The sequence below is a fragment of the Fringilla coelebs genome (assembly GCF_963513975.1).
Source record: "Fringilla coelebs genome assembly, chromosome: 2".
Classification (NCBI taxonomy): domain Eukaryota; kingdom Metazoa; phylum Chordata; class Aves; order Passeriformes; family Fringillidae; genus Fringilla; species Fringilla coelebs.
This window is the reverse complement of record NC_140029.1, coordinates 76,570,589-76,584,562: the sequence shown is the minus strand read 5'-3', so window position 1 is coordinate 76,584,562 and position 13,974 is coordinate 76,570,589. Positions and strand designations below refer to the sequence as shown.

Here is a 13,974-nt window from a genome sequence, read left to right as displayed (position 1 = left end):
ATGTCATAGTTTTAAGCTGTTTATTCTATCTTCCAGAAACTATGGCTTAATATATAGTTGCCTAAAAAAAAACAAAGGTGTTTTTTGTTTTTATTTTAATCTCATTTTTCTGAGCCTTTTTCATGAACATTTCTACCTCATCTATAATGAATTTAAATGCCTGTGAGTGAACCTGTCATCTTACTGAGTTTAGAAACTACTGCAAATCTATCCAAGTTCTACAATTTTTATAGATAGGATGATAGAAGAAAAATTGCAAGCAGTATTTAGTTGTAGATTTTACAGTGTAATGACTTTCAGAAATCACTTCATAGTGTATTAAAAGCCATAAACTGTTAATTCAGAAATTAATAGTCTCCTCATCAGATTTCTCTGTACATCTTTTTAGATGTTATAGAGCTTGTGATTGCTCAGACAGAACTAAAACAAAAACTCTTTCTTTCATTGGTCAGTGTTTAAGTCCTCTGATCCTGAAGGGAACTAAAGGAAAATATTAGTCCTGAAATTCTCTTAGCCTCTTCTCGTCCTGCATGTAACTCAGCAGCAAGGAAAAAACCCTTGACTGCTCTTTGGTAAGGACGTTTTTTGCTACACCCAGAGTTCACTGTTTAATTTCTCTAACCAGAAATCAGGAACAATCACAATAATGGTGTGGCAAGCATAATAGAGGTTTAAACAAACAAACAGAAATTGAGTAACTGAGTGAATCAGTAGCATGCACTGATAGCAAGCCATTACTGATTCCAGATAGCAGATCATCGTTAGAGGAAAGGACTTAAAGGTAAAGCCCAAAGTTTAAAATCAAAGAACCTTAAGGTTTAAAACTAAAATTAGAGTGCAAATATAGATTTAGTCTTTCCAGGGAATAGGTAAACAAGTGGTTAATTTGAAAATGTACTCTTTTCTTCTCTATCTCCAAGGATAAAATTGAATTTTGTGATTTGCACAGTAGTAGTCATAGTGATATTTGGAAATAAATTAAAATATACAATGCCCAAATGGCTATTCTTCTTTACAGTTAAATCTACACTGTTTGTTTCATAGCTTTCCCTCCCAGATCTCTATCAGACACTTTGCTTTGAAGATGAAAGTCTGTGGCGCACTTTTTCTCAGAGCTCTGTATGTGAACAAGACTTTCCATCTCCTGTTGTAAAAAGAATTTCTTTGTTTCAGCAGGTAATCTTTCCATTCATAATATTAATTATGAGTTCATCAGTGAAAGTAAATTTTACATCAAGGCCTGATTGAATTATAAGTAGTGACAGTATCCATACTGTCCTGCAGTTTAATTCATTTTTTTCATCTAAGAATTATAGATTTTTTTTTACCATAGTGCATATTATTCCTCTGTGTCTTTTTAGTGTTGATATTAGCTGCAACTGAGTATAGCCTCTAAGGTAACATGTTCTTCAGAAATACGCACAGAATTAATTTTATGAATAGGTATTAAAATTCTTTCAGGTTGCTTTGTTGCTGCTGTATGTGTCAGCTTGTTGAGCATCTTATTTCACTGAATGTGCAAGCTCACACATCTGACACAAAATGCAGTAGCAGCATCTGCTTCTATAGAATAGAAGAAATGAAAAATGACTTCTGAAAACCTGGTGATAAAGAACACACCAAGAATATGAGAAAGGCAAGTTCCTTCCTCAACCTGAAGCTTGTTTTCCACTGGAAGAGAAAAATATAATCACTTCTGTGTTTAATGAAAAAAAGATGTTGTTACTTACTTTCAAATGATGCTGTGATTTTTCTTTTGAAGTTACTTTATGTGAAAACATCCAGAGAAAGGATGGGGTATTAGACAATGTAGTTCCATGTTGATTGGCTCTTAGCTACTGTCTATTTGGAGTTTTTTGTGGAGGAGGAAAATTTTTGCAATTTAGGAACAAACCATTTTGGGAAGAAATTTGTCTGAGTCATATTTGATTCAATGAAATGCCACTTCTTATGTGTGCAGTGTGTTGTCAGAAAATGTCTCCATTTATAGGAAAGTAAATCTGGAATGATCAGTGCATCTTGTTTCTTGTACAGAAAGTATTTAGAATTTTCTGTTTATGAAATATACTGAAACTACATTGTTAGATTGATATGCCACTCATAAATTAGTTTGAACTGAAACCAGAAATATTTCTATTCCAAGTAGGACATTGCTGCCTATATATGTGCATAGAATTTAGATGCTGGTATAAAGCTAAGTGTGCTTTCTGTCATTCCAGCTATCCACATAGCTACTTTTCTTCTAAAATATTGCAGAAAAATTTGTAGCTTACAAGTAGACATTAGGTATAGATCTATCTTCTGATTCTATTGATGAACAAGCTACTTACAAAAGGACAATTACAGTTGATTATCTTGGAAAGGAATGATCAGATAGCTCTATATATTCAGAGCAAATAACTTTGTTCTGAAGATAAATTCAAAGAATTCATCCTTCTTAGAAGAGTCCTGCATTTTAAATTATCGCTATATACTTTTATCAACTCATCTCCCCTGAATATATTTTTTGTTAAGGTACTTGTGGTCCAGGCTGTCAGACCAGACAGACTGCAGAGTGCCATGGCTCTTTTTGCATGTAAAACTCTAGGTAAGTTAAATTTTCACCAGGGTATTTCTGCACAACAATTAAATAGCTTTTTTTGTCCTGTGTTTCTCTTTTATATTATAGTTCTTATGGAATCTCGAAGTTTTAGTATATGAAAATATACTGTGAATGGTTTGCTGATTTTGTTCTTGTCAAATATTCTTATAAGTGCTTTTAAAGTGCACAGTGATTTAAAATAAAATAAAAAGATCTGTGAAATTCTTTTAATTAATTCTTGAACACTGGAGTAGTCAAGAAAGGAAGATAACTGGTTTTCTCTAAGTTTTACACTGCAGCACTCTCCTTAAGACTCAGATTTTCCATAAATATTATTTTATGTAATTTACCATTTAAGGACTGTTAGGTTTGAGATTTTATAAATTGAATCTTAAAAGATTATTTCATTAGTATCAGTCATTTTTGTAGAGCTCTTGGTCTGTAATACTTTTTAGTGACTGTTTAAAAATACACATGATTTAGAGTGGTTCAATGCTACGGTTGTCTATTTATTCTAGTCAGTCAATTTCCTCTCTCATATCTATTATATCCAAAGTTTGAAACCTGTATGCCAAATAATCTTAATATTGCAGTACAGCACACAAAAACCTGCCTTCAGTTTTCAGCAGTTTTGAGTGTCTCATCAGGGTGAGCACTGTAAGTTTTAGAAGTCACTTTATCTTACTTCCTTATGCTGTCTGTGGACATTATTTGTTGCTCAAAATTGACTCCATATCTGTCAGCCAGACTGGGATTTTCAGCATTAAGGTATAGCTTATCTGTCAAACATTATTAGTAGATAGAGAGGGTATGTTGGCCATGGTGACATGGCCTATGCTGACAATGTCCCTGCCTGCTGGACTCAAATGACAAGAGTGGTCTGCAGTGTGTGTGGCTCAAAAACCAACAGAGACCTGAATGCAGAGTAAATATATTTGCTTGCTTACTGGCTTCCAAATCTTAATGTATTACATAAATTACTTGTGTTGGGGCCAGTTCCTTGGAGGAACACTGCGCAAGGGAATGTTTTTGTTGAGTGAAGCTACAGCCTCACCAAGGAAGGCAGAATACCATTGACTCCATTTGGGTTTTCAAAACCAGTAAATGATCCACAAATCGTCCACAGGTTTTTCATACATGTCAGTGAGATCAGTGAAATCCTGACTAGCACTTTCTAACCAATAAAAAATGTCATGCTTATATAAATATTTTTTCATAGTTTTTTTCTGCCTTGTCTTTTTGAGTGTCCTTGCCCTGAAACAACTTAAACAAACTCTTTGACATAGGCTTCTAAAGGAAGCCATTAAGTTTCCAATCTCATTTGGCAGCTTTCCTGCAAGAAAAAATGAATTCCAAAAGAGCTGTATATCCTAAAAGAAAGCCTTTCAATTCTGTTGTATCCAGATATTTTTTTCTTTTCTCAATTTTACCTATATTTTGAAATGTATGGATGAAGAAAGAGTAAAATAATTTATTTTGAGGATAATGTTAATAAGAATTATCTACAAATGTATTTTGTAATACCTGAAGCGTGCTTATTTCTTTATTTTACATGCTGTACAGAAATGCACCATAACAGCCTTCCAGTACTTAAAGGGGCTCACAAGAAAGCATGTAGTAACAGGACAAGGGGGAATGACTTCAAACTGAAAGAGAGTATATTTAGATTAGATATTTGGATTAAATTCTTTCCTGTGAGAGTAGGGAGGCGCTGGAACAGATTGCCCAGAGAAATTGTGGATGCCCCATTCCTGTGAACGTTCAAGTCCAGGCTAGAAAGGGCTCTGAGCAACTTGGTCTAGTGGAAGGTTCCCCTGCCCATGGTGGGGGATTGGAACCAGATGGTCTTTGAGGTCCCAATGCAAACTGTTCCATGATTCTATTGTACAAATGATATGGCATTGTTCTATGTGCAACATACAATAGCATCCAGACTGTATCCTCAAGGAAGTGTACATTGCATCTTATAGTAGTTGTGGGATAGATGTCACTGATTTGGGCTCTTCTGTCTTACTGTATGTTGTGATTTCCTGTTGCACTCAATGCTTCACTGGTTAGATGCTGGTCTAAAGATGCATGAAAATATGATATTAACACTATTTAATTTATGATACACTTAATATACATGTGTCTTTGGCCTCATGTATAAATACCTTGCCTTTACTAGGTCAACATTCTAGACATTTAAGTTGTATAATAAAACAAATAATAGATATAAATAATCATAGTACCAAGAACCATGTAAGTTGAATAATTAAGGCTCTCAAGGCAGTAAAGAGAGAAATTCTACATGTGGACATAGACACTGCAACTACTTTTAGCAAATAGCATAGCTTCTCATTCCACTCCTCTCTTTTCTACATTTTCCTCAAGACTACACTCTAAATAAAGACTGCAATTTGTCAAGCTGGAAATCCAGAAATACTTTTTCTCTTAATATGGGGCACCTTATACCTTACCAGCATGTTGTAGGATATTTTCTTCATTTCCAAACCAGATGAACACTAGAGTGGATAATGAAGCACTCCATCATGTGCAGTTGCCTTATTTCCCTAATAATTCTAATTCTAATTATAGGAATAAAAGAATTATCTCCATCACCTCTGAATATGAAACGTCTGTATAAAGAGACACTGGAAATTGAGCCCATCTTGATAATAATTTCTCCTGGTGCTGATCCCTCTCAAGAATTACAGGAACTTGCCAGTGTTGAAAGAAATACTGAGTGCTACCATCAGGTCAGTCTTACATAAGTGTAGTGATTAAAAACCACAATGTGTAAAATTTTGCTGTAGTTGTATCTGTTTTACTTTGTTTTCCAAGGAAGTTAGTAAGTAAAATCATACTTTGGTGTCTGTGGTGTTTTGTTGTTCCCACCTGTCTTGACACTAACTTCTCATTCCACTGGCAAAATGGACTGGAGAAGAGACACACAATTAGTCATGCTCACAGAAGCAGAATCCAAACAAGAGACATTCCTCCAGTTTGGAGAAGGAAAAAATGAGAAGATGGATGGAAAAGAACAAAAGAGGCTGAGAATTGTTATAAATGCTGCAGCATTATCTTTTTTAGTGTGGAGTAATTGAAACAAACAAAACCCACTAAAAACTAAACTTCGTCATTTTCTCTGCTTATAGGATTTGCACATTTCTTTCTTCAATAGAAAATATAAATCAGGTGTTCAGTGTTTTTGAACACTTAGGTATTTTGTGAAATTCTGTAAAATGTTTTGAGAAATTTTACATCCTTGAAGGTTTCCAAGAATCCACTGGACAATGCCGTGAGCTCCTGATTTAATCTTTCATACCTGGCCCTACTTTGAGCCAGAGATTGGACTAGATACCATCCAGGATCCATTCCAATTAAAATTATTATATGAATCAAGTGGGTTTTTAATATTCCCAATGCACAATACCAATATGCTTTATAGCTTTCTGAAAAATATTATTTCTTTCTGTCATTTGACATATTAAGGGGAGGGAAGTTGTTATCTAGGTGATAACTGGTTAGCATAGAAATGGAAAATGTCAAGTTTAATGTTGCTTTTAAATAGTCCTTGAAATTGTTCCTTTCCTGGAACATTAACTGATATAATATATTTTTCCCATCAAACTGTAAATATTTAGATCCTACTGCTATCTTATCTAGCTGTGAACATTGCAGAATGCATATTTCTTACTCTGCTGCATGGATTTTCATGTTTATCGCTAAATATCCTTTATATGTTGGACTTTCAAAATGTAACATAGTATGGTATTCAATTAAGGATCAGGACTCAAAGTTAAATCACCTGAAAGTTGTTACACTAATGAGAATATTTTTTAGTTTATTTCCTACACTTTCTCATGTAATTTGAATAGAACATGAAGATAGAATTTTCTTCTCTGTTGATATATTTCTCACGTGGGATAAAGAACAGAGCGCTAAATTTGTGCTGTCTGCTACTGTATTGCTAGTGACTTCCAGTTGTCTTCTTTTGGCTATTTTCAATTATTATAAGATATTATGCTCAGTTCTACTTAGTCAGAGAATCATAATGCCAAGATGAGACTTTTCACATTGGCTATGACCTCTTTATTTTCAACTTGTTTGGTTCAGGGTTTTTTGTTATCTTTATCTTCCAAATAGATTGTAAGTTAAAACTAATATGGTAGTATAAGAAGTGAAGAAAGGAATATATGGTAAATTATTCATATATCCCAGCAAAATTGAGTATTTCTCTTCAAAGGAAGTACTCCTAACTTCTACTCAAAAGAAACTTAGTTCTCATTTCTCTCTTATATTTGCTTTTCTGCAGTAATGCACTTTAGTCATTGTTATTTAAATTATTTTTTGACTTCCCAGAGAATACAATCACTGTCACCAAGTGATGTATGTTTTTTTCCATTAAAAGACTAGGTAACGTTGTTTGTACAGAAAGTGGCTAGAAAAGTTGCAAAGAAAAATTTGTTTTCCTTAATCTTCTCCCTACTTTAGTAACCTATCACATTAGAGAAAATTCTAGTTGTCTTTAGCACTCTTTTTTTTTAATGTATGTATTCCTAACTTGAAAACACGATTTTGTATTTAACTGTTAAATGAGGTATGAGAGATTCTTGATACAACTGTGTCTGTCATTTCAGATTGCCATGGGCCAGGGCCAAGCTGACCTGGCTATTCAAACTTTAAGAGAATGTGCTCAGAATGGAGAATGGCTGTGTTTGAAGAACCTGCATCTTGTTACATCTTGGCTTCCTGTATTGGAGAAGGTGAGGGTAAATAGAGAAGATAATATAGGAAACCAGACAAAATTAGTATGCAACTAATGCATTTCAGAAGCATTTCAGGCATTTCCATGGTGATGTTTAAAATTGCAGTTTAAAAATATGCTTTTGTGGTTTTCTGAGTCGTGAATAAGGTGAACTGCTTTAGATCTAAGCAGCTCCCTTCTTTGTGTGAGTGCTTTAATTTTCATACAATGTACAATATTTCTACCACAGTGAGTGAGCAAATGTTCCAGTTAGGACTTCTGGTATTTTATGGGATACTACCCAAGTTTTTTCCTCAACTATGAATCTATGTATGCTTGAACTTAATTTTTTTCTCCCTTAGTTCTGGAACTTTTTTAGTAGTTTGGTTTTTTTTTTGAAGTGCAGACTTAGGCTGAGTCACTAGGAGGTTTTTGCTAATTTGAAATTAAAATGTTGCATATTTTATAGAAACACACACTTATGGCATATAAAATTACTAACTTGCTAATTAAAATTGATTTTATATGATATACTTTTCATGTGCATCACCATGAAATCCTCAAAACAAGTAAAGTCAGAAGAAAATAATGGCATTCGTTCAACAGTTACTACAGTCTCAATTTCCCAGTTTTAAACGATTTTTGTAAAGCATAGTCCATGGACATGAGCTTGGAGTCTGTCATTTGTCTTGCAGTAACCATGTGGCATGTACCTTCAGCATTCCTATAATCCATTCTGAAAAAATGTAAAGGCAAAGCAAGATAGCACTGATGTGTGTGTCATGTAGTCTGAACAAGGCAGTCAACAGTAATGAAATGTTTGTAAGCTCCTTGCTGAATACAAAATTTCAGATCTTTTAAGTATTAATATATGGATATGTGTCAGGAGGGTCTTATTCTTTCCACATGAACATAATACTGAATATGTTAAACTTCTTGCTGAGCTTAATATAGACGAAGATCTGCTGATGTTTGACTCTGCACATCCCCTTGCCTGTTTTGCATACCATTAACAAGTGTGAGGCTATGTAATTCTTACATTTAAACATCCTCTCAAGACACTGCTGCATATTCATACGTCAGTTCCATCCAGGTACAGAAATTCAGTTCTCACAGTCTTTGAATATGGACCCAAGTGAGGCAGATTGAAAACTGGTCTAATTGTGTTACTCAAAGAGTTACTTTCAGCATCAAAAAATCCAGTTGAAGCCAGTCATCATCATTGTGCTCTAGGCATTGATACTCTGGCCAACATTGTTTAACATCCTAATTAATGAGGTGAATAATGGAACAAAGTGCATCCTCAGCAAGCAGAGATGATTAAAAACCTGAGGGTTTTTTTTATGATTGATGTAACAGATGAGTGTACTTTCGTTCAAAAGGACCTTGATAGACTGGAGAAATGGGCTGACAAGAACCTTGTGAAGATCAGCAAAGGGAAATGGCAAGTGCTTCCCATGAGAAGGAGTAACTCCAGTCACCCAAACAGTGTGGGGACAAGCTGGCTAAAAAACAGCTTGGCAAAAAAGATCTGGGAGTCCTGGTGGGTAAGAAGGCGACAATGAGCTGGCAAAATTACTTTGCAGCAAAGACCACTGACATCCTGGTCTGTTTTAGGCAGTGTTGCCAGCAGGTGGAGGGAGATTATCCTTCCCCTCAGCACTGGTGAGACACACCTGGAGTTCTGTGTCCACTACTTGGCTAGCCAGTGCAAGAGAGAAATGGGCATACTGGAACCAGTTCAATAAAAAGTTGCAAATGTGATGAAGGAACTGGAGCATGTATCATACAAAGAGAAACTGAGAGAACTGGGACTGTTCAGCCTGGGAATGAGAAGCCTCAGAGGGAATCTTAGAATTTGGTGTATTGGCTGATGGGAAAGAGTAAAGGAGACTGAGTCAGACCCATTTCAGTGGTATCCCATGACAGGACAAGAGGCCGTGGGCATAAACTAAAACACAGGAAATACTATTTAAATATATGATTAAACTTATTTTAGTGTGAGGGTGGTCAAACACTGGAAGAGGCTGCCTAGAGAAGCTACCGAGTCTCCATCCTTGGAGATACTGAAAACCTGACTGGCTACAGGTCTGGGCAACTTGTATATGGCGCTGCTTTGAGCACAGTGTTGGACTAGGAAGTCTCTGGTGCTTCCTTCCAAGCTTCACAATTCCAATATACTATGTACCACTTAGAGTTGTCGTTTTACTTAAATAGCTGAACAAGTAACAGTTTTTCAGATTATTTTCTTTACTAAAAACACTGAAAACAAAATTATAGTAATGATGGTCTAGAGATTATCAGAATGAATGGCTTGTGAGAAAGTCTTTCAAGAGGTTTCTGAGCTAAATTTCTTCCAATACACATACACAAAACTCTTGACTTTGTTCTGAAACCGCTTGTCAGGTAACTTTGGTGTCTTTGATGACAGATGTGTGGGTTTCAACTGAGCGTAAAGCACCAGCAGTGTGTTTCCATATATTCAATAATTATATATTTTTGTGAAGCCTTTATATTTGAAATAACTTTTGACAGTATTTCTCTTAGAACTCAATTTTCCAATCTTCAGTTTTCTGTGAATCATTATACATGAAGGGTTCATACAACAAATACTTGAAGAGAAAGAAATTAATATAGCTGTACTGGTGTTGAAAGTCATTGAGATCTGTTGTTGATATGCAGCCCACATTGCAAGCCTTCATCATTTTTGATGTAGCCTTCTGGTGTTATTGTACTTAAAAGAAGTAAAGAACTGCTCTATATTTTTATGTCCTGAATTTAGTATAGAAGAGAAAGGTGCAAATATTTTGACACAGCTAGGATGAACTTCAGATTTGAGCACAGCAATGATATGGAATGTGCAGAGGCAACACATCTTGAACTATAACCTTATGTGTATAAGCAACTGTCAGTTTTTTAAATAAATCTAACTTTCTAATCCAAGATATTATAGTTTTGTAAATACTGTTGTATGTATAAAAACCCCAAATCACCTCAAAGGCTATTTCAATATATAACATCTCTTTAATAGGAACTGAATACATTACATCCTCAACCAAACTTTCGTCTTTGGCTTACTACGGAAGTTCATCCTAAGTTTACTCCAATTTTGCTTCAATCAAGTCTGAAGATAACTTATGAAGTAAGATCTGTTTGGAAACCTTTTATTAGATTCTTACATTGAATGAACCTTGATGTATAGCAAACTATATGTTTAGATAGTATAAATGGTTTTACCTTATATTTCAATTACATGTAATACAAAAAATACGAGTTTACCTTGAAAGATTATTTTTTCCCAGATGCTTTTACAAATGAAAGAATGAACTGAAAATATATTTACATTGGAGAACTAGTTGTTCTGTTTTGTGCTCCAGATTATTTTGTGTGTTTAATCACTTTTTCTTAAAAACAAAAATCTATTCAAGTGGTGTTACATGGATGGAAAACAAGGAATTTCTCCTCGATGAATAGCTTCATCTGAAGATCACAGAATCCCACTTTCTCTTCCTTATTTTCCTTTTGGCTTTAGAGCTTTATATTCACTGGACTCTTTCAACAAAACTGGCTCTCCTTCCATACAGCACAATATACAGTTAAAAGCCTTTTCTCAAAATTGAGAGCTTTGCATTTGAAATGGCTCAGCTTAAGGAATAACTGGGACTGTGTTCCTCCAGCTGATTGGAAAGTAGCCTAATCATGAATGCACTTAAGCAGTGATGTCCAAAATGGAAATCATTAGCAGGAGTGCTTCTAAGTCTTCCATTGATAATGCAGTTTGGAGATTTTGCCTGCAGCTAATCCAAGAAACTTTGACCTTAAAGAGTCCAATGTTGCTGACTTTATAGAAGCTGAAATAGTTACACTTTTACATTGACTGCAGGTATTTTAAAGTTTTTGCAGTACCTTATTGAGGTCTTCAATGGTACAGAAACTGCAGGACTGTGTTACTTATTCCACTATCTTTGGAATGATTGGAACTTTGTGCAAATGCAATACTCTCAATCATTTTTTTCCCCTTTCCAATTGCAGTTAATATTTTGTACCTACAGGCAATGACTTGGCAAATAGTATTTGATTATTGTATGGTTGTAGTATGTTCTAATGTATGTAGAATGTTACCAATGAAGATACAGATATTAAAAAAAAGTCATTTTACTACAGTATTTTGCAATTATTTGTCAGAAGCAACAATGGTAATCTTATGGAAACACCAAAAGCCATTTTTCAAAAGAAAGAAAGAACATTGAACATTTTTAGAAAAACAAAATTTTAATTTCAATATCTTTAAAATTTATGTTTGTCTTCACACTTGTAAATATTTGAGAATGGCTGAGTATGCAGTTGTTTTTACTTTTAAGCACTTTGATTTTGGCTACTGCCTACACCTTAAATGCAGTTATTTCTAGTGCTTGTGAGCATTACCTGCCACTAAATCTGAGAACTGGTGTTTTATCATACATACATACCATATTAATATGCTAGCTAACAGAGTGTGGGGATTGCATAGGGCAATTTGACATTCATCACATATCAGAAGTAATTGGTAGTTTAGGTTGTAAAATCAGAAAAAATGGTTCTTTTGGTTGAAAACAATTGAGTTTATGCTGATGTGTTTTCATAGAGTACTATGCTTTCACTAAGTTATTTTAGTCTAGTACAGTCCTGGTTACCATTTCCTTCAGTATGTCTATTTTCACCATAGAATCATTTTGTTGTTAGGGCATTTATTACAAACTTATTTTTTCTTCTTAAATTGTATTCTGTTAAGTACTGTTTGTCATTTCATTAAGTTACAAATTCCAGGTTATAATCTAAGAAAATAGCACATAAAAATGCCAGGCTTTCTGTCTTGAACAGTGTTTTTCCTTCCAATTCAGGCACCTCCAGGCCTCAAAAAAAATCTCTTGCGAACTTATGAATCTTGGACACCAGAGCAAATCAACAAAAAGGGAAATTTGTCTAGAGCACATTCTCTCTTCTGTTTAGCATGGTTTCATGCTGTATGCCAAGAAAGAAGAAATTATATCCCTCAGGTAGTAATTTATTTGCTATATTGTAAAAAATTTGCCCCATTTATTAGCTTTTATACTTGGAAGTATTTTTCATCACGTATATGTTGGGTCATATTCATAAATGAGAAAAACTTGGATATTTCTGGTGCCTTTATTGTCTCTGAATTTATTGCAAAATAAGATCCTGATAACCGCAGTTCCCATCCCTCTGAAAATTGCTTCTGCCTGCATGGGGTTATTTTGTGATTCATGGACTAAGTGATACTGCTACAGAAGTGTGGAAAAGATTCTATGAATCCTGTTTGCTTGGGACAGACAAAAATATTATGGAAACTTAATTGAATGAAAAGAGACACTGGAGGGAAGGAGGAGATGACATTGTCTACACTTTCTTTATACAAACTCCTTCAAGGAGAAGGAAGAACAAGGGAAATCATTAATTTCTTGTGAGGATTATAATGATTTTCAGAGATGTGCTTTTGCCTTAGCTAAATTTTTGATTAAAGTGAACATTTTTTTCTGGCAGAGAGATGCTTAAATTAAACAGACCAAAAAAAACTACCAAACAGGAAACTGCTTTATATCTTGCTCATTTTATTCTATTTAGACTAGATATGAAATTACTGTGTAATATGAAGGATTTGATCTGACATAGTCTGGAATGTTTGAGAGTTTTTTGCTAGTTTTGACTTAGTGATTTTTTAAGGTTGCTTGCCAGTTGCAGTAACAGGCTCTTGAATATGGTGTTCAAGAAGTACAATAGGTGAAAATAATTTACGTATTAAACTGACACATGAATTCTCCTTTTTTCTTGTTCAAATTCATGTTCATTTGGCACCAGTTTTTCAAGTAACCCCAGATAGGATTGGTGCTGTCTTTAATTCCACTGCACAAATATGCAGACAGTGATGGGTTTATATTTCAAGATTGCCAATATCTGACTTTGATGGACAGTAGTCAATCTCAGGCAGAAGCTCTTGTATTTTATAATGAATTTTGAGTTGTTTTGGCTTCATGTACAGATCTGTTCAAAATCCCCAATATGGATCCTGTTAGGATCATCTTTCCAGTGTATGACCTTCAGGGTGGCTGGCTGATTGTTTTTTGTGATCTATGGAGCAGCTACAGTCTTGACTTCAGTCTGTATTCATCTCACTGGACCATGTGCATGTTGCTGACACATTTGCCTTTCTCATCATGAATCATGTGCACTGTTGCTATTCTATCATTCATATGCAAAGTACACCATAAAAAGATAGAGCAACAGGACATACCATCGAAATCTGGATTTCCTAAATGATTTCTCATATATCAGTATTTATTTACACTTATCCATTTACACTGAAAGTTTTTGTGAGAATTACATACACAGTATGCATTACTGCTGCATGAAAACTAATGCCCCAGGAACAAAAAGGAGGTACAAAGTGCAATGATTGAAATACGCATATGGTGGTCAGCATTTTATGATAATAGTAGCAGTAATTGATAATATTTTCAGTCAGACAAGAAGTGACATTAATTAAGGAGTAAGGTGATGGGAGTATTTTAAAGACTGTGTTTGAAGAATCAGTCCTATTTATGAAAATCCTGTCTGTATACTGAAGTACAAAAATGCCCTCAGAAATAAAAAATTGTAATTCAACGCA

General features: G+C 34.6%; 1 protein-coding gene across 1 annotated transcript in view; it reads left to right on the top strand.

The window, feature by feature from the left end:
- DYNC2H1 (dynein cytoplasmic 2 heavy chain 1) overlaps positions 1–13,974 on the top strand; it is a gene marked incomplete at its 5' end in the record, with an annotated part of 143,228 nt that overhangs the window by 74,277 nt on the left and 54,977 nt on the right. Inside the window, 6 exons of the mRNA XM_084226347.1 lie at positions 1,045–1,176; positions 2,515–2,587; positions 5,159–5,319; positions 7,204–7,329; positions 10,342–10,452; positions 12,191–12,346. Coding sequence (XP_084082473.1) covers positions 1,045–1,176; positions 2,515–2,587; positions 5,159–5,319; positions 7,204–7,329; positions 10,342–10,452; positions 12,191–12,346 — 759 coding nt within the window. The remainder of the gene's footprint in view (positions 1–1,044; positions 1,177–2,514; positions 2,588–5,158; positions 5,320–7,203; positions 7,330–10,341; positions 10,453–12,190; positions 12,347–13,974) is intronic.